Source organism: Heloderma suspectum, chromosome 2 (assembly GCF_057233095.1).
Source record: "Heloderma suspectum isolate Gila_16-S chromosome 2, 16-S_ref, whole genome shotgun sequence".
Classification (NCBI taxonomy): Eukaryota; Metazoa; Chordata; class Lepidosauria; order Squamata; family Helodermatidae; genus Heloderma; species Heloderma suspectum.
The window spans coordinates 372,302,673-372,323,424 of NC_139459.1; the positions used below are offsets into that span (position 1 = coordinate 372,302,673).

Consider the following 20,752-nt stretch of genomic DNA (forward strand, 5'->3'; position numbering starts at 1 on the left):
AGTGAGAGCAGATGCTTCTTGTTGTCAGCTGGGGCTTCTGCCCACAGATAAGGAAGACAAATGCTAAGAGTCAGGGAGAAACTAGACTGGCAGGTTGGGGGTGGGTAGAAGGGTTCTTCAGCTGTGTCCAGTGGCTGAAGCTTTCTCCACAATGATTGATGGAGAATGCACCCCCTGCCACCGCTCTGCCACTAAAAGCCTCTCCCTGTCTGCACTGACACACACACTCACTTGGCCTTTCTGCCCCCTCCCCACAATGGCCGCCTGTCCTCAGGCCCCCATCTGGGTTGCTCTGTTTTCCTGCAGAGAGGAATAACCCCCTCCGATGATATCCTCAACCTGAAAGGGGGGTGGGGTGGCTCTCTCCCTTCTCATTCCCTGGCTGGGCTTGTCCCCCGCTGGGTACGTCCAAAGCCCACTCACCTGCCTTACATAGGAACATCGGAAGCTTCCTTATACTGAGTAAGACCCTGGGTCCATCTAGCCCAGTATTGTCAGCACTGACTGGCAGCGTCTCTCCAGGGTTTCAGGCAGGATTCTTTCCTAGGCCTACCTGGAGATGCCGGGGATCGAACCTGGGACCTTCTGCCTGCAAAGCAGGGGTTCCACCACTGAGTTATTATCCCTCACTTAAAAATAAAGTAAGATTTCAGTCCTCATGTTTCTGAACAAATGGCCGAATTAAATAGAAACCTAGGAAGCTGCCTTTTACTGAGTGAGACCCTGGGTCCATCTAGCCCAGTATTGTCAACACTGTCCAGCAGCGGCTCTCCTGGGTTTCAGGCAGGATTCTTTCCTTGCCCTACCCAGAGATGCCGGGGATCGAACCCGGGCCCTTCTGCCTGCAAAGCAGGGGCTCTACCACTGAGCTATGTTTCTCCCACCTGTCGTATGTGGGTGACCCTCTCTTAGGAACATAGGAAGTTGCCTCACACTGAGTCCAGTGCTGCCAACACTGGCTGGCAGTGGCTTTCAGGCAGGGGTTTCCCCAGTCCTACCCGGAGCTGCCGGGGATCAAACCTGGGGCCTCTTTTGTGGAAAGCATGTGTTCGGCCACTGAGCTTGGCACTGAGCGCACTTCCCCTTGGGGCTACATGGCAGGGGGGGAGCCAGTGCCATGCCCCCCCTTCCCAGCAGCCCTTTCCTAGTCAAGAGCTGTCTCTCTTCTCCGCCTTTTCCCTCTCTCTCTCCTCCACTGAGCATCTTCGACTCCCCTCCAATCTCCCGAGATCCCCTCTTCCATCCCAAGGCACTTTGCACTCACCAGATGTGCCTTTGCCAGGGGATGGGGGGGGGGGCTAGACAGGAAGCGGGTGCTCCTCCTTCTTCAGCGCCTCTCTAGGACACGGGACTCTCTCGCTTTAACCTTTAGCCACCCCAAAAGGAAGCCTTCGGTTGGGGACGCAGTGCTGCGGCAGCGTGTCGAAGAGTGTGCTCTTCCAGAGGTGAGGGTATATGATTTTGGGGTGGCCCAAGGGATCATTTTGGATGCATGCTCCCAGTTCCTTATCCATTTCTACATACATACATACATACATACATATGGCTACTATGAGCATTGGGTGGAGTGGACCAAGATTGACAGTGTCCTGTGCCAAAACTGGGCCAGACGCAACGCCGTGGTGTGTGGTGGAGGCCCCTCTCGGTGCACGGCTTGAGGTGGCCCCACTGCTTAGTTTGGGGAGCACATCTCCAGTGCCTTGCATGTAACTGTCAGCTGGCAGGGGTGGGTGGGTTGTCTTTGCTCATCAAAGACTAGCAAAAAAAACCCAAAACCCAGCTGTTTGGGCTGGAGAGAATTCTTGGGGATCTGTCCTAGAGATACATGTCATGGGATAGCCTAAATCTTACTTTGAGGTATAGGGCGGCATGCCGACATCAATTCTTCATTAAGTTTACTCACTGAGCTCTGCTTCAAACTTGCGGGGGAACAGGAAACCAGGAACTAGTAAGCAACTTCAGCTTTGTCGCCAGGAGAAGATGAACCCTACTGGTTCCATATAGGACTGTCTGTCTTGCTTATTAAAAACACTGCAGCAGGACACGTCAAGGGAAATGATCGGCCCCGCAGAACAATCCACTGGCCCCCTTCCTCTGTGGCCGAGAGAGGTGCTGTGGTGAAGATTGCCCCCTTAAAGCAGCTGCGGAGGAGATCACCCAAGGAATGCTCTCTCTCCCACCCCATTTCGATAAGCACATATGTTTATCTGATGCATTTCTCTCAGCATTGTTTGCTTCTCTTGCCCACACTGGACACACCTGAGAGTTTAGAAATAGAAAGAATTCCCATTTCTTTGACCACAGAATAATTCTGTTTACATCCTCCAGGCCACGAAGAAACCGGAAGGCCCTTTATGTGTCTGACAAAGCCTGGTTCTACAGAATGGTTCTGAGGAGCAGGGGGTCAGTGATCCCCCGATTCTGTTCTGCTCGGGTCAGGCCTCATCTGGAGTACTGTCTGGTTCTGAGCACTGCACAGAGATTGACAGACTGGAACATCTCCAGAGGAGGGTGACAAAGATAGCGAGGGGGCCTGAGACGTAGGCCTACGAGGAAAGATGGAAGGACCTGGCTCTGTTTAGCCTGGAGAAGAGAGGACGGAGAGGCAATATGGTAGCCAGGTCCAGCGCTACCATTGCACAGGCTCACGTGCCGGCATCAGGCAGTGGAGCAGCAAGAGCAGCATATTGCGCTGCTCTCACCTCCACCAGGAGGGTCCAGCGCTGCCTCCCCGCCGTCTCCAGCGGGTGCTCTGAAGAGCTCTGCCAGCCGCTCTCCTGCTGTGGTGTTTGCCACAGCAAAGGAACAGCGGACAGAGTTCTCCGGAGTCACCTGGCATTGTGCGCGCAAACTTTTCCTTATTGTGGCTACAGGGGCCTCACGACAGTTCAGGCCGGGCCAACTTCTCATGGGAGTCCCACGTCTGGAAAGGGGCACAAGGCGGGCACAAGCGAGCACTCAGGAGGGTGTGAGACAGCAGGCAGGCACAAGTGAAAGGGGAAGACATGAATGAGCAGGTGGGCTGCAGCAGCAACCACACACCCTTCCCAGCCCCCCTTCCCCTTCCAACTACCTACGGTTTGGTGGTTTCCCAGTTTTTGCACATGTCCCCCCTCTCTAAAAGTTTGAAATGCCACTCCCAAGGCTTGCTTGTTGTCAGTAAGAGGATGGCCACCTATTGGAGATGCCGTAGTTGTGGATTTCCTGCATTGGCAGGGGGTTGGATGAGATGACCTTTGGGACCACCCACTCTAGGTTTCTCTGATTGAAACATGATGTGTGAGCTCTTGCTCACACCATATCCATCAGTATCCATCAGGCTTCGCCCCTGAGTCGCCAAGTACATCAGCATCCCTAAGAACATGAACACAGCCATGCTGATTCGCTTCCTCCGTGTATTCCAGCATCTGTGCTTTCTACAGTGGCCAACCAGACAGTCCCAGGAAGCTCACAAGTGGGCCATGGAGGCAATAGCCCCCCCTTGTTTACCCCTCCCCACTAACTGGTATTCAGGCTCTGCCCCCTCCCTGACCTGCCAGGTACTGCTATTAGGCTCCTCCCCATCCCATCAGGCTCCACCCCTGTCATTCTGCCTGGCTCCACCCCTTCTCTCCCAGGCATCTCCCTCTTAATCATCCTTGTAAATAAGACCACACCACTTACTAGCCTGCAATTCGTACTACCCTGCTGGGGGCCAGCAGGGGATGGATGGAGAGTTCTGGGGGTTGGACTCGATGGTCTTATTTGTTGTTGTTGTTCAGTCGTTCAGTCGTGTCCGACTCTTCGTGACCCCTTCCAACCCTACTATTCTATGTCTATCCTGCAGCAGCCCACCACGTTTCTGTACTGGACATGGAAGAGGGAGGCTTCCTTCCTCTGGCAGCTCACATGGTTTCCGTGCTGCCGCACTCGCCTGCATGCAGTGCTTTGTCACCTGTGGTGACCAGGCTACCGCGTCATCCAAGGCTGCTCTAAATCCCAGAGCCCAAACTCCAGAAATCTTGCAGCCTCAAATCCCAGCAACTGATTACTTCTTCCCACTTGAAGATGCCGCAGTGCGGAAAGCTGCCGTACCTGTTGAATGTTTGCCTGCGCGCATCCCTTTAAAGAACAAACAGCAAGCCACAGGAAGCCTTTCCAAAAGGGGAGGGGAAGGGTGGAAATTGTAAGTGGGGGCCGGGGGAAAGGAATATTTGCATTTCAGCTCATGCATAGTAAGGGTTAAAGTGGCAAATGTGTCATTCCTAGAGAGGAGCATATGTGACTGGTCACATGAAGATGTTAAAAAAAGACAAAAGAGACCCCTCCTTTCCGGTTCTTTCCTCCTCTTTTACTTACTGGAATCAGAAGTGTCTATTTCTGAAAGTTTCCCCCCAGCGCTATTAGTGTGTCGTCTGGACTTGGCTGAAGCTGACCGGTGAGTTAATAGGGGAGAAGGAGAAAGACAGAAGGATCTTTGGGTGGTGCCAATGGAAACTGGGACTAGCAGCTAGACAGCTCGATAGAGCCTCCATGCTCAGAAGTAGTATATCTCTGGATGCCTAACGTGGGGGCAAACTGCAAGCTAGAAGGACCTTTGGATCCAATCCAGCCAAGGGCTTGTGTTCTTTGGACAGTGGAGACGAGGGTGACCAGATGCGACACAGGACGACTGAGAAGAAATCCTAAAGGGTGCTTCCTAGCGCCACCAGTCGAAAGACATTGTGCAGCTATTCCGTCTTTTCCTCCATAAGGCGATTTCTTTTTTTGGTGGAAAGAAGACAGACGGAAGAAGTGGTGGGAAAACACAGGAGGGTTACAGGTGGAGGACGACATTGTCTGGACCCCACCTGTAAAATTCTGCAAACAAGGCTGGAGAACCGCATGATAAAAAGCCTCACTTGGAAGCACCCCAATTCTAGCAGGTATGTATTCCTCAAGCAGCGCAGAGTTAAACTATGGAATTCGCTACTGGAAGATGTGGTGATGGCCACCAGCTTGGATGGTTTTTGAAAGGGGATTGGACAAATTCCTGGAGGAGAAGGCTACCGATGGCTACTAGTCCTGATGGCTCTATGCCACCTCCAGTATCAGAGGCAGTGTGCCCATGTACACCACTTGCTGGGGAACATGGGCGGGAGGGTGCTGTGGCGCTCATGCCCTGCTTGTGGGTTCCTGGTCGACAGCTGGTTGCTGGACTAGATGGACCTTTGGTCTGATCTAGCAGGACTCTTCTTATGTCACTGTATCCTTCAGCTTGGACAGCCAACAATTCTGTGTTCTGACGCAGATCTGGATAGGTGCAGAAATAGCCCTGCAATTGATCTTTACGTCTGATTGGCCGAAGTTGGAACTAGAGACGGGGAGCCTTCCCATCTATTCTGAAAGAACCAAAGGAATCCAGAATGGGTGCATGATCCAGAAATGCCCATTGTGAGACACAAGGGACTGTAAAAGCATGCCTCATCTCTCCGGACTCGCCACTGTTCGCAGTTGGGGCATGCAGACTTCTAAGTTGCACAGAAGCCTTTCTCAAACCAGATTTTGAAGACACAACAGGCTGGATCCAGACTCAAGTCGGATCAAATGCACTGGCGGAATTGGACTTCCTGGCGCCTCTTTCCCATGGCAGCCCATCCAGGCCCCTGAAAATGCAACACAGGGACCTTGCTGAATGGGAGGCAGGGGGGTGAGCTGTGGGGGAGGTAGCGGGCAGTCCCTCCAAATTTGGGCAGAGGGACTTTCTACAAGCAGTTCTGGTCCTCTTGTGAAAGGCCCTTCCTTGCAGGGAGCAGTACCTGGATGCAACCCTGGGTGATTTGCTTCTGATCAGCAAGGGGTTTCTGGCTCCCAGTTGTTGAAAGATAGGAAAAACAAAACAAAACTCCTGTTAAGCCAGCAGGTTCCTGGAGGAGCAACCTAGAAATATAGGCAGCCATCCTAAACACACTTCCTAGAAATGCCTGGCGCCCTCTGCTTGTGTCAGACTGCAACTCCCATCATCCTGGGAGATAATGGGAGTTATAGTCCAACACATCTGAAGGACACCAGATTTAAGCAGCCACTAGGCTGCTCTGGAGAATACAGACCATTGAACCTGGGTGTGTGCATTTGTGTAAACCTGCATAGGATCGAGCTACTCATAAATAAATTCTTTTGGCAGAATCTGTGTTCACCCCTCTGTGGCTTATTAAATTATCAGGAAATTCCCAACCGCAAATTCCCTAACATGTTCCCCCCCACACCTTTTGGAAAAACTGGCTAAGCACATCATTCATTGCATGATTTCTAGTACGTTAACATGGGCTTGGGGAGAAGGGGGTGGGAAACAAAATATTGTGTGGAATAATTAATGAGTCTAGTTCCCCACGCCATCCCACATTTTTATGTCTCTCGCTTCGCTTCTCCCACTGGGTCCTGGATCCAGGCCCTGCCTTCCATGAGAGAAAGGGCTCCGGTTGTAGAAGGTCCCTCTGACCGATTTTGGGGGATATCCTCTCCCCCCACGCACACACCACACCTCACCCCACTCACCAGGTTCACCAGGGGGCTGGAGGGCTGCTGTGGGAGGGAAGGGGCATGGAGGTCCAATTCCCCCAGCACAGCTGATCCAGCTTAAATCTGGATCCCACCCACAGACCTGGTTCACATGATCACTGCAGCCCACTGTGGCTTATTTAAACCACAGGCACCAAATTGCTGACTCAAGCCCCCCGCCACGGCTTCTCGTGTCATCCGAACCCGGCGAGGGCAGCTTGCTGAGGTGGTTAACAAAGTGCCCCGCAACCCTACAACAGGTCTGACAAGCAGTGGTGTAGTGGCAAATTCAGAAGGGTAGGGTCCCTTCATGACAGTCACGGCCACGCCCCCCACGGCCACGCCCCCTCACAGCCACGCCCCTTCTCAGATTGTACAACCTTGTAAGATATACAGCCTTCAACTGGGATCCCAAAACAGTGCAGCTGAGAGTAAGGCAGGGGCATTTCAACTGGCTGTCCGAGAAAAAAATGCAGGAGTGTTAAAATCTTTCACCCACTCACTCACACACAAACATTTTGGGTTTTCAAAATATGATACGCTATGGAAGCTTCACCTCCTCAACTCAACCCTCATGGACAGATCCCTTCTCATTTAAACAGCCGCCTGCACGCTCAGTTAGCACTCCAACATTACCCATTAGCCTTCCCTAAGCTCCTTCATTATATCTCCCCCCTCCCCCTCCAACAGAAACGTCCACACACCCAGCTGGATTGAACTACACACACACACACACACACACACACGCACACAGAGTGGTGTAGTGGTAAATTTGGAAATGCAGGAGCTCATTGTGACAGTCTCCAAAGGCAGTCCAAAATTTTCAGCAGCTGTGCTGATCCATATCAACAAACCAGTTCTAGTTTTCATGTCCACCAGGAGCACGTCTTTGGTAAAGCGACTAGGTCTTACATGCCCATTCCAGACCAAGTCATCCCACATACTTTGCATTCCAACAGGGAACGATATTTTGTTGCTTGGAAAATTCATTCCCCCCGCAGCTACAGTGACGATTGCAGCTAAGCTCAGAGGGAACAGGGAATTCTGAGCGGGGTGGCAGATGACATCAGAGTCCCTGATAATCAAAAAGTGCCGGGGCTGCGTCCCTGCGAGCCCGGCCTCCACTACACCACTGCTGACAAGCCACCCGTGCCAGGTTCAGGCGACATGAGAAGCCGTGCCTGGCAAGGGCAATTATAAATCGGGCCAGCACCCCAACTCTGTAATTTCCTTCCAGCAGAGATGTGGTTGTCCTCAACACCATTGAGATTCAGGCACAGGTTGAAGACGTATTTATTCGTACAAGCTCTTGGGGTATGGGCAAGTGTTTTATCTGTTTTCTGGCACTGTGATGATTTTATGGTATCTTATTGTGTATTTGCAATTCTGTAGTTACGATTTCAATGGTGTCCATGTGTTGTATTGTTTTTATATGGGCTGTTAGCTGCCCTGGGCTCCTTGCGAGGAAGGCTGGGATATAAACAAACAAAGCCAGTCCACACCTTCAGAGGTGACCTTCCTCAGGCAAGAGTTGTCCCCGAATGGTCATCCTTCTTCCTCAGCAGGGGGAACTTGGAGAAACCAGATTGGGCTGTCTGTTAGCCAACCCAGTCCACACCTTCAAAAGGCATCCCTACCAATAGTTTGGTGGTTTGCATGGCTTTTTCCATTGTTCTACAAGTCTGAAACGCCTCACCTAAGGCTTAGTTACTGGCACTAAGAACTTTAAGCTAAAAGATGCTGGTATTTCTGGCCCCTCCCCTTTTGCCTTGGCCCCACCCACCACTGGAATGCGACCCCCAAGAGCTTCTCCAGAATGGAATACAGCCCTTGGACTGAAAGGTTGAACACTCCTATTTTATGGCAACACACCTTTTGGGATTGTGGTGTGTGTGTGTGTTTTTACTCCTTTGGGATTTTTTTCACCATATTTGTTTGTACTTCTGCAGACCTCGGTGGCTCGGCCATGCCTGCTTATACCGCCTTCTCATGCTTGAGTGGTGCCATTTTTGCTGCGTGTGCATTGGCACTCGAGGATGAACATCAGAAACAGAGGGAATGGCATAGACACATGAGGCTTCACCAGGAATTAAATACAATGTAAAATGTTTCGCTGGTCAGTCCTAAGGCTCAAAATTGCCGCTGCTACTTCTGTGTTGAGAGCCTACTTATGAACGCATAGAGGGAAGTGTCTTTAACTGGAAATGGTCCAAATGTTTATTATATTGCCATTGGTAGAGATGGCCAGTGGCTGATTTGCAGTCTGCATCTGGTTCCTGAAGCTCGTCTTTGGCCTCTGGTTGGCACGACCCAAATTCATTCAAGGTTGTGTGTGTGTGTTCCTATAATAATAAAAGAGAATGTGTGTCTGTCTGTCTGTCCACCACTGCCATAGCTCCAAGAGTGTGAAACCTGGGCACCTGAAAACTTGTTGTTCAGTCATATCCGACTCTTTGTGACCCCATGGACCATAGCACGCCAGGCCTTCCTGTCCTGCGCTCTCCCCCAGAGAGTGCTCAAGTCCATGTTCATTGCACTGGTGATGCTATCCAGCCATCTCATCCTCTCTCATCCCCTTCTCCTTTTGCCTTCAATCTTTCCCAGCATCAGGGTCTTTTCCAGTGACTTTTCTCTTCTCATTAGGTGGCCAAAATATTTGAGCTTCAGCTTCAGTATCTGTCCTTCCAATGAGCACTCAGGGTTGATTTCCTTTAGGATTGACTGATTTGACCTCCTTGCAGTCCAGGGGACTCGTAAGAGTCTTCTCCAGCACCGCAGTTCGAAGGCATCGATTCTTCGGCACTCAGCCTTCCTTATAGTCCAGCTCTCACAGCCATACGTTGCTACTGGGAAAACCATAGCTTTGATTAGACGGACCTTTGTTGGCAAGGTGATGTCTCTGCTTCTTACTATGCTGTCTAGGTTTGCCATAGCTTTCCTCCCAAAGAACAAGCGTCTTTTAATTTCATGGCTACAGTCACAGTCTGCAGTTATCTTGGAGCCCAAGAAAGTAAAATTTGTCACTGCTTCCATTTCTTCCCCTTCTATATGCCAGGAAGTGATGGGGCCAGATGCCATGATACTAAAGGGACCCTAGAGGCATGCACCTCAGGGTTATTTTGTTTTCTAAATGCATTCATAAATTTTAATTACTGTGTCCATGTGGTTGAAGCCTGCAGCAACACCTGGCTGGGGCATGCTGGGAGTTGTAGGACTTTTTCTTCTGTCTGAACATACATAGCATTGTGCCCTTAAGTGCCTAGTAATGCCTTAACGCCTCTGCTGGAGATCAGACTCTGGTGTTTATCTCTGCTGATTGTTTATCTACTGTAGTGGCTAATTCTTCTTTGGGATTGGGAGGGGCTGGAGCAGGCACATAGAGTACATTCGGATGATCATACCTTGGCTTACTAAGGCGAGAAATCAGCGAGCCTCGGGGTCACGTGCACAGCCCCTTCGCGCGAGCAAACAAAGCATTGGAAACAAAGCTTCCATTAGCCAGAGTTCCCCGTTTCATCAGAATTTGCAGAAATCAAGATATACTAAGTGCAGAGCATTCCCATGATCTACCAAAGTAGCAGGTCTCTATAAAAAAAGATATAAGTTTGGTCTGGCAGGACTCATTCTTGATAATAAACCCATGCTGCGTCAGAGTAACAAAGGCATGCTTTTCTAGATTCTCATAAACTTGACTGCTTAATAAACTGGAATTTTACCCAGGATTGATGGCAAACTGACCAGTATGTAGCTTCCCGGATCCTTTATCCCTTTTTTTGAAGGTGGAGCTATTTGCTCATCTCCAGTCTTCCAACACTTCCTTTCCCTGCCCTGTCACCCAGTTTTCCATGACGCCTCCCCACAAAAATTAGCCAGAATGCCATCACCAGTCCTTACTGGAATGTTTTGGAGGTCCCCGCCACCCCTAGTTCCCCCCCACACGCACACACACACTATATGTGTGTTGTGCTTCTGCAAATGCTGGGGTTTCCCAGAGCCTCCTGATATTTCTCTGCATGGACGGTGCAGTTTTGGCTACATAAGCAATGGCACTCACCTCTAAACTTTGGAAACGGAGGGAAGGATATTCATGTCCGCATTCTCATTCCCGTTTCGGTGTTTTTCTTTCTCCCGCAGGCCCCTTGTGTTCCGTTCCGGAGATTTCCCAGCTTCCTGTGTGACCTCCTGAGACGCTGCCAAGAAAGCCCACCCCGTACCATGAGATGACGCTCTGTGGCTACTTCAGGGCACTGATCTGGCTAGCCCAGAACAGTCTGCTGCTCTCTTAAGGTCCCGGGTAGAGAATTCAAGCGAGAGAACTGCCTTGACAAGAAATGGCAGTGGAGCAGTGCGAAATGGCGGACATTGGTCCCCAGCAGGAAGTGCCGACCAAAGTGCAGGAAGTACCGGCCACAATTAAAACTGAGGAGCCAGACACCCCAGTGCTTGAACCCGAGATGGGAGCAAAGAGATCCGAAAAGGCTCCTCATGTTATCCAGGCTGGGAGTATTCGAGAATTTCTGCACAGGACCTCGGGGAAGCAGTTTACTCAGGTTCCGGGTCAGGGGCTCCTGCAGCAGTGGGAGTCCCAGTGGCAGGAGTTCCTGAGGACCCTGGAGTCCCCCTGCTCAGGATGGGGAGCCCCGCCATTGCCAGCGGAGCACACCCCGTGGGACGACGCCAAGGCCTTCCTGGCCTCCTTCGAGCAAGTGGCAGAGGCCTGCCGGTGGCCCAGGGAGGAGTGGGCGGCCCGGCTCCTGCCGGCTGTCAGCGGGGCAGCCGAGCAGGCCTTTAGGAGCCTGGAGGCCAGGGACAGAGAGGATTATGGGAAAGTGAAGGCGGCCATTTTGCGAGGGGACACCTTCAGCCGGGAGGAGAAGCGCCAGCAGTTCAGGCATTTCAGCTACCAGCAGGCCGAGGGGCCAAGGGGGGTTCACAGCCGGCTCCAGGAGCTTTGCAACCAGTGGCTGAAGGTCGAGAGGCACTCCAAGGAGCAGATCCTGGAGCTGCTGATCCTGGAGCAGTTCCTGACTGTCCTGCCCCTGGAAATGCAGAGCTGGGTGAGGGAACGTGGCCCAGAGACCTGCGCCCAGGCGGTGGCCCTGGCCGAGGACTTCCTGCTGACGCAGCCAGTGGCCGACGGGCAGGAAGCGCAGGTGGGAAAGCGCTCCACTCTGAGCATCCCAGGAATGTGTGTGTGTGGTGGGGTGTGCCCGGGGGAGCGGACGAGGTGGGCCCCATTGGGGACAGGTGTGTAATGGCCAAATCAGATGTCCCATCAGCCTTCCCCCCAACCTGGTACCCTCCAGAGGTGTTGGACTGCCACAGCCACCATCCCCAGCCGATCCTGGCTGGGTGATGCTGGGAGTTATGGTCCAACACCATTGCAGGGCGCCAGGCTGGAGGAAGGGTATGTCCCATCGTTCGCGCAGTTAACGCGCAGTCTCTCCCCTGTGCTTAGAAGTTTAGATTGTAAGCGCCTTGGAGAAGGGACCCTGTCCTTGTGGACTCCCTAAAGCAGCACACACGATAACGGCACCACGTTTCTAATAATACAAGAGAATGCTTGTCTTGTCGGCCAGTAGCTGTAGGACTGTAAAACCTAGACACCTGAAACTTGGCACAGATACCAAGGGGATCTTAGCAGTGTGCACCTCAAAGCCATTTGGTTCTTCAAGTGCGTCACTCAATTTTAATTAATGTAAACATGCCAATGTGTTTGAAGCCTGCAATGCCATCTTTGGTCACTAGGGGGCAGGCTTCTCTAGCCAACACATCACTTTGCAGACGGTCTTGAAGCCCAAGGGGAGAGAGGGCAGCTGTAAAACACTGCCCCTTGGAATGGGGCGGGCAGACCCCTCTCTGGGTGGAATTTGATTCCCACTTTAAGGTTCATTCACCCTCCTGACTTTTGGCCGTTGTATCTTGTTCGAGATGCAGGTGCCTGAGGAGGCAGACAGGAATATGCCCGAGGCAGAGGGGACTCGCCTGGTTCCAGAGCCCACAGAGGTGTGCGGAGAAGACAGCACGGAGATCAGTGATGCCAACCATGCTGGTGTCTTGTTGGGTAAAGATGTCTCGTGGGCTTCGACTCCCCCGGTGGCCATATCACCTGGCTCCCCCCATGTCAGGAGCGCCCTAGCTGCTTCTTGCAGTCCTCTCCAATAGCCAACTCAGGACACAGACGACGAGGATTCTTTCCAAGGCTTTATTCCTTTATTACTTTATGACTCTTTCAGATACTAATCACTAGTGACTAAGCAAGGAACAGCACTGGGGAAAGATAGCAGAGTAGCCTAAGCTCCAGGTAAGGCAGTTGGTCCCCGTTTGAAGGGGAACCACGGGAAGACTCTGAACTTATGGGCTATGGAGAGATCCTCCGTCTTTCCCTTGGGTCCTCGAGACGCAACCGTTTTTTGCACGCCAAACGGGCGCTACACCTCCTTTCTGCACCCATCTGTCGTCACTCCCTGCGTCTGCGCCGAGCGTCCAGCAAGCCCCCCTCCAGCACTCTCTCGCTGGCAGGGTCACTATCTATCCCAGGAATGCCAGCAGGAGGAATCTCTGCCAGCTGCTGTGCCCGTGAGGGATGAGCGCGCTCCTCTCCCACGGATAGCTGTTCCTCCTCAGAATCAGAACTGCTCTGGGGCTCTATGGGCTCAGTTTCCACCCTGACACCCCACCAACCACTGATTATTTGGTGGCTTCCTGGCTTTTGTGCAGGTCCCCCCGCCTTCTAAAAGGTTGAAATGCCTCTCCAAAGGCTTAGTTACTGGCAGTAGGAGCTATAAGCTAAAATGTGCTGGTATTTTGGGCCATGCCTCTATTGCTCTGTTTGCCTTCAGCTCTGCCCATCCTAGAGTATGCCCCTGCCCCAGAGAGTTTCTCTGAAAAAAGCCTCTAATGAAGAAGATTCCATCTACTTCTAAGCAGCCACAACTGCCCAGCTCCATACTCTCAGGAAGTCCTTCTTAATGTTTGGTTAAAATCCCCTTTCCTGTCACTCGAACCTCTGGACCAACAGAGACCCAATTTGCTCCATCCTCGATGTGACGGCCCTCGAAATATTTAAAGATGGTTTTTACATCGCCTCTTCGTTGTCTATTCTCCCAGTTAAAGAGTACCCAGCTCCTATGAGCAAAGTATGTCATAGAATTTTTGAGCTGGGTGGATCTTTGAAGGTCATCTAGTCCAGCCATTGAAAGTCAGCGTGGTGCAGTGGTTAGAGTGTTAGACTGGGACTTGGGAGATCTGGGCTCCACGCGGCCATGAAGCTCACTGGGTGACTTTGGGCCGGTCACTGACTCTCAGCCTAACTTACCTCACGGGGTTGTTGTGAGGATAAAATGGAGAGGAGGAGGATCAAGTACACCACCTTGGACTCCTTGGAGGAAAAGGCAGGATATAAATGGAACCAATGACCCAGGGAGGTGGTGGGCTCTCCCACACTGGAGGCATTCAAGACCAGGCTGGACAGCCACCTGTCAGGGATGCTCTGACTTGGATTCCTGCACTGAGCAGGGGGTTGGACTCAATGGCCTTGTGGGCCCCTTCCAACCCTACTATTCTATGATTCTATGAAATGTAACAATAAAAATAACAAAACCCAATTCCTATAAATGAAATAAATCAGAATTTTGATGTTTAAAGGGACCTTGGAGGTCATCTAGTCTAGCTTAATGTGGGATGCAACTAGAATAACTAAATAATGTGTTAACATGAGGTGTGTTTCCTCTTTCTCTCTTTCATTCCCTCTCTCTTTTCCACCAGATCCAAGGCTGGATGAACCCACAACAGAGGACAAAAAGAACAATAACCAACAGACAGGTCCTTTGCAAGCAAAACCAAAGAAGGCATCACCACCCAGAACGGGACGAGATGTCTCCCAGCGTTATGAGCAGGGAGACGCCTCCGGAAGACCTAACGGGCCAGAGAAAGAGACGAAGAAAAGCCCAAAGAAAAAAGCTGGCAAGAAGCTGAATAAAACCCAACCAGGGGTCCAGAAGGGTAAAAGGGAGACTGCGTCCACTCCAGGTGGGAAGAGTTTCAAGCTGAAGCAGCCCCTCGTTTCGCCCTCAAGTGTCCGGGCCGGAGGGCGACCCTATAAGTGTACTGACTGCGGGAAGAGCTTCTGCAGGCGTTCGTACCTTTATCAGCACCACCGGATCCACACTGGGGAGAAACCCTACAAATGCTCCTACTGCGAGAAGAGCTTCCGGGAACACTCTCACCTCACCAAGCACGAGCGGCTGCACACGGGCGAGAAGCCGTACAAGTGTGCAGACTGCGGCAAGAGCTTCCGCCAGTCCTCCAACCTGCGGAAGCACCTGAAGATGCACATCGGGGTGCCCATCTACAAATGCTCGGACTGCGGGAAAAGCTTCAGCCAGCGCTCCAAGTTCTGCCAGCACCGTAAAGTCCACGCAAAGGGGAAGAGCTACCCCTGCTCACGGTGCGGGGAGAGCTTCGACCAAGTCTCGCTCCTCTACGAGCACCAGCGGACCCACGCGGCAGAGCGGGCCTACAAGTGTCCCGTGTGCGAGAAGACCTTTGCTCACCGGTCGAGCTTCTTGAAGCACAAAATGACCCACACGGGAGAGAAGCCCTACAAATGTTCGACCTGCGGCAAGGACTTCAGCCAGTCCTCCAACCTCCACAAGCACTACAAAATCCACACGGGGGAGAAACCGTACAAGTGCCTCACCTGCGGGAAGTCCTTCACGCAGAGCTCCCACCTCAGCCTCCACCAGAACACCCACAAAGGCTTCAAGTCATACAAATGCTTAGACTGCGGAGACAGCTTCACTGACCGGTCGCACCTGATGAAGCACAAACTCAGCCACGCTGGAGCAAAGGCGGCCACCTCGGCCTGAGGTCCCGTGTGCTTTTAGAAGGCAAAGAAATGTGTTTTTAAAAAAGACTTCGAATCTCTCCTCTGAGGAGAGACTTCAAATCTCTCCTCTGCCGTGAACTCTTTAGGAAACCTTGGGCAAGCATTTCTCTCTCCCTCTCAGACCCATCTGCAATATGGGGGATGGTACTATTGACTTACCTCGCAGGTGGGTTGTGGGGACCGCAGAAGCGGAATGCCCGTGAGATGCCTCTGATGAGAGATTTTGGCACAACATCGGAAGCTGCCTTATACCGAATCAGGCCCTGGGTCCATCTCACCCAGTATTGTTGACACTGACTGGCAGCAGCAGCAATCCAGGGTTTCAGGCAGGATTCTTTCCTGGCCCTACCTGGAGATGCTGGGGATTGAACCCGAGACCTTCTGCATGCAAAGCATGTGCTCTACCCACTGACCTATGGCCCCTCCCCAAAAGGATTTGGGCCGCTCTGATTGTTAGAGGAAGAAAATGTGTCATAGGAAAAAGGGGTGAGGAATAGACTGCCAAATATTCTTTTGTTAAGAGACTTTCCGTCATTATAATTGGATGAATTAGATAGGGAATATGGATGAAACTGAGCTGAGCTTTTTCTTCTTCCAAGGAAAGTCTTGCGGCACCTTCAAGGCTGATATATTTATTATGGCAGGTCTCAGAGAATTCTATGAAACTGTACGTAAAGTAAATACAGCAACCATCGCAAAGCAGTGCTGGTGATCACACCAACATCCTGCCATTGGTAAGCGAATGAACACCTGCAGTAGGGCGAAAAACCGTCGTCTTGATTCAGGCCAAAGCAGATAAAAGTGAATTTCTGGATAAATTGTAATTCAGGGGTTTTATGCTGGAGTCTCCCTTTGAAGTTCCTTTATTCTGGAACAGCCAATTGAAGGTCAGGGACAGAATATCCTGGGAGGCTGAAATGTTCTCTTGTTGGAAATTTCATTGGGAAATGGTTCCAAAACACCCTTACCGGCAGAAAAGAATGGATGGCCAAAAAAATCCATTCCCACGCCAGCATCAGCTGCTTCCTGAATGTGGTAACTCCGGTACAGGAACCAGTTTGCAGAATGATTTGATGGCCGACTGCAGAAGCTATAGCCACAGCAAGGCTAAATTGCCATGTGGCAGCTATCGTCTGTGGTCCCCATATGATGTCAGTAACGTGGCCTCCATCAAGCAGGCCTGTCCAGCCCTCGCAGAAGGGAATTCTTCTTCCCAGGATTTAACTTTTTCAAAATTCTTCAATGTTTCGTAATTTAATTGATTAGTTAAAATGGATGAACTGATTTTAAAACCATTTTGATCAACTAAAAAAAATACCCTCGGTGTTCCATGAGAGGAATGTATTACATGAGAGGAAGGGCTCCACTCGCAGAAGGCCCCCCTGCCTGATTTTGGGGGATCCTCCCCCCCATCACACCTCACCCCATTCTGCAGGGTCTCCTGACTCTCTGTGTAGCACTTTCAGGGGGCTGGAGGGGCTGCCCTGGGAAGAAGTTGGTAGGGAATCCACTTCCTCCAGCACAGTTGATCCAGCGTAAATTTGCATCCATTACCTGATGAACATAAGAACACAAGAAGAGCCCTGCTGGATCAGGCCAAGGGGCCATCTAGTCCAGCATTCTGTTCACACAGGGGCCCACCAGCTGCCCACAGGAAACCTACAAGCAGGACAGGAGTGCAACAACATAAGGCAGCCATTTTTAAAGTCTGTTTTCTTAAATGCAAGAACTTATTTTTAAAAAGTTCAGGTGGGGAATGCACTCTTCAAAGAGAAGTCCTCCACCTCTCTCTTGTGTCGTCTCAATGTATTGTTTTATGGCGTTCTTTCCTTTTTGTTGTTGCCTGTATTATTGACTTTATTTTGAAATAAAATATCATGTCTGAAAGGATGCCTCTTCTAAAAATAAAGCGAAGTATGTGTTTGGCCTACAGAACCCTTGCTCTGTCTTATACACACTTTCCTGGGAGTAAGCCCCCTTGATTCAAGAAGACTTGCTTCTGAGTAGGCATTTATAGGATTGCAATATAAGATTTCTATAATCTGGTGACAGCCCTACTGTTTTCTCTGTGGAGGGTGTTCTTTTAGCAGTGGGTAACCACAGGTGTCAGGCCTTGGCCTAATTTCATGCAAGCTAAATTTCATGTAGGCCTCAGCCTAATTTCATGCAGGCCTCAGTCTAATGTTATGCAGGCCTCAGTCTAATGTTATGCAGGCCTCAATCTAATGTCATGCAGGCCTCAATCTAATGTCATGCAGGTCTTGGCCTGTTTTCATGCAGGTCTTGGCCTGTTTTCATGCAGGTCTTGGCCTGTTTTCATGCAGGCCTCAGCCTATCGTTGCCCCGGACCCAACGGCTCTGTGGGCCACACTGGGAGTGGTGGAGGGCCGCGTGCGGTCTGTGGGCCACAGGTTGTGCACTCCCGTCCTAAATGCATGAGGGAGACACAAGGGCACCCACAGGCCACACCTATCCCAGCAGCCATCTCTTCCAAAGTTGAGAGCACACTGGTGTAGCAGCTAGAATGCTGGACTGGGGAGACCTTGATTCTAGTCCCCACTTGGCCATGAAGCTCAATGGGTGACTTTGGGCCAGACACTGGCTCTCAGCTTAACCTACCTCACAGGGTTGTTGTGAAGATAAAATGGAGAGGAGGAAGAGGGTCATGATCACCGTCTTGGGCTCCTTGTGGGGGAAGGTAGGATATAAACGTAACACATAAAGAATAAATAAGAGTTATATTCTGCAGTCGTATATACACGCTTGGAAGGAAGTCCATTGAACTCCTGAGTAAACATGCGTAGGATGTTTGCACTGTTAATAAGGAACAGCCAAAACGGTGGAACATTTTCTTCATCATCATCCGCCTGAATCTCCCACCAACCAGCTTCATGGGATGACCCCAGGTTCTAGTATTATGAGAGGGAGAACAATGTCTCCCTATCCACATTCTCTGCACCATGCATAATTCTGTAGACCTCTAACATGTCTCCCCTCACTCTCCTCCAAGCTAAATGATCCCAGCTCATAGGGGAGATGCTCCTGCCCCATGATCATTTTAGGGTGCAATCTTATGCATGTTTAGACAGACAAAAGTCCTCCAGCTCCCTGCATGCCCCAGCCAGACTTTTGCCTGTCTAAACATGCATAGGATTGTGCCCTTAGTTGCCCTTTTCTGCACTTTTTCCAGCTTTACAATACCTTTTTTTAGATGTGATGAGAACTGTACAGAGTATTCCAAGTGTGGGCGCACCATGGATTTGTATAGGGGCAGTATGATATTGGCAGTTTTATTTTCAATCCCTTTTCTAATTATGCCTAACGTGGAGCTTGCCTTTTTTCAGCAGCCGCACACAGAGCTGACATCTTCATTGAGCTGTCCACCACAGCCCCAAGATTTCTTTCCTGGTTGGTCACCACTAGCTCAGATCCCATCAGGCTATACTTGGAAGTTGGGATTTTTTTTTTGCCCCAACATGCATCACTTTACACTTGCTTACACTGAACTGCATTTGCCATTTACAGTCAGGGCCAGAAATATTGGAACAAGGATAACTGTTTTGGCAGTTGGCCTCTGTACACCACCACATTGAAGTTGAAAGGAAACACACCCAGATGGGAGTGAAGTCACTGTAATTTCAGCTGTAATTCAAGGGGGTTGACAAAAGTGGGGCACTAACCATTGTACAGCCAGTGGCATACACACACACCTGTCTTTGGTGGCTCATAAGTAATGGAACAAACCAACACCATTTCAAACTTAAGGATCGCCTTTAATACCTGGATGAAAATCCTTTGCAGTCAATGACTGCCTGAAGTCTGGAACCTGTGGACATGACCAAATTCTGAGTCTCCTCCCTCGAGATGCTTGGCCAGGCTTCACTGCAGCAGCCTTCAGCCGCTGCTTGTTTGTGGGTCTTTCTGCCTTCAGTCTTGTCTTCAGTAAGTGAAAAGCATGCTCTGTTGGGTTGAGATCAGGTGACTGACTTGGCCATTGAAAAACATCCCACTTCTTTGCCTGGAGAAACTCTCGGGTAGCTCTTGCTGTATGTTTGGGGTCATTATCCATCTGCAATATGAAGCGGCGTCCTATCCGTTTGGCAGCATTCGGCTGAATCTGAGCAGAAAGTATAGCCCTATACATGTCAGAATTCATCCTGCTGCTTTTATCAGCAGTCAGGTCATCAATAAACACCAGTGACCCGGTTCCATTGGCAGCCATACATGCCCATGCCATAACACTGCCTCCACCATGTTTGACAGATGATATGGTATGCTTTGGATCATGAGCTGTTCCTTTCCTTCTCCATACTTTTCTCTTCCCATCATTCTGGTACAAGTTAATCTTGGTTTTATCAGTCCAAAGAATCTTATTCCAAAACTGGGCAGGCATTTTTTAGGTGTTTGCTGGCAAAGGCTAATCTGGTCTGTCTGTTCTTGAGCGTTACCAGTGGTTTGCACCTTGTTGTGAAGCCTCTCTATTTACATTCATAAAGCCGTCTCTCGACTGTCGATGTTGACAATGACATGCTTACCTCCGCAAGACCGTTCTTGACCGGGCTAGATGTTGTGAAAGGGTTCCTCTTGAAAGAAAGAAAGGAAGCAGCAGCAAACTTCAAAAACCAAAGCTTTTTATTTACAGTATTAACAACTGTGCGTGCATCTAGGTTTATTATAGCTCCTCTTTTCATTATGTTTCAGCCAGACGTGTACACATCTGCTCTTCCTGGCCATGTTTTCCTTTAAACATGTTGGTTCCTGGAGTGATCCATTATGTACTTCAAAGCTTTGGACCCCAGAATGTACACACCCAGACAAGGAACCAGAGATGGCAGGGATCGAACGCAGAACCTTCTACATCACAGGTGGGGAAGTGGCAGCCGGCTGGATGTTGCTGGACTACAACTCCCATCATCCCTGATCTTTAGCAATGTTGGCTGGAGCTGATGGTTGTTGGGAGGCCGAGAACAACTGGGGAGTACGAAAGGTCAGCCCCCTGCTCCGGGGAGATCCCAACGTAAGGGCCAAATTAGATGTGAAACCATTTGTGCAATTAGCCTGCAATTTTAGCAACTGCAGGAATGGGTTTGGTTTTAAAAAAAAACAAACGTTATTGAAACAATGATAAAAATATATCAAATAAATAATAAGAAATATACAAAATAAATAATAACTCATCTGATATTATTTGTAATACAGAAGTTCAAACCAACGAAAATAACGAGTTTGGCTGAATGCTCTCCAGGAGTTTATCTTTCCAAATGTAACTAAGAGAGCAGTCCTATGGACCCTCGGAGAGTGTCCTAGGGACCAGAGGATTGCTCGGAAAAACCCTTCTGGGGTCGG

General features: G+C 50.4%; 2 protein-coding genes across 3 annotated transcripts in view; one reads left to right on the top strand and one right to left on the bottom strand.

The window, feature by feature from the left end:
- LOC146356114 (uncharacterized) overlaps nt 1-20,752 on the bottom strand; it is a 35,775-nt gene that overhangs the window by 8,399 nt on the left and 6,624 nt on the right. The window contains 11 exon segments of the mRNA XM_084830017.1: nt 2,703-2,923; nt 3,953-4,101; nt 10,579-10,706; nt 11,180-11,312; nt 11,421-11,555; nt 14,335-14,433; nt 14,750-14,840; nt 15,072-15,082; nt 15,218-15,397; nt 15,566-15,616; nt 17,749-17,833. Coding sequence (XP_084686143.1) covers nt 2,703-2,923; nt 3,953-4,101; nt 10,579-10,706; nt 11,180-11,312; nt 11,421-11,555; nt 14,335-14,433; nt 14,750-14,840; nt 15,072-15,082; nt 15,218-15,397; nt 15,566-15,616; nt 17,749-17,833 — 1,283 coding nt within the window.
- On the top strand, nt 1,380-16,071 carry LOC146356115 (uncharacterized). Of its 2 annotated transcripts, none has more exons than XM_084831525.1 (4): nt 1,380-1,445; nt 10,651-11,669; nt 12,454-12,580; nt 14,284-16,071. In XM_084831525.1, exons 2-4 carry the CDS (start codon nt 10,848-10,850, stop codon nt 15,384-15,386), a joined length of 2,052 nt encoding a protein of 683 aa, XP_084687651.1. In that variant the 5' UTR covers nt 1,380-1,445; nt 10,651-10,847; the 3' UTR covers nt 15,387-16,071. The 2 variants fall into 2 exon arrangements, with proteins under 2 accessions (XP_084687651.1, XP_084687652.1); XM_084831526.1 differs by lacking the exon at nt 1,380-1,445 and adding an exon at nt 4,219-4,904.

Bases quoted from the DNA above. Each gene is read 5' to 3' on its own strand.
- LOC146356115 (XM_084831525.1), top strand. From the start codon at position 10,848: ATGGCAGTGGAGCAGTGCGAAATGGCGGACATTGGTCCCCAGCAGGAA. The intron at 11,670-12,453 runs GTGGGAAAGCGC...TTCGAGATGCAG, and splicing joins CCGACGGGCAGGAAGCGCAG to GTGCCTGAGGAGGCAGACAG. The intron at 12,581-14,283 runs GTAAAGATGTCT...CTTTTCCACCAG, and splicing joins CCATGCTGGTGTCTTGTTGG to ATCCAAGGCTGGATGAACCC.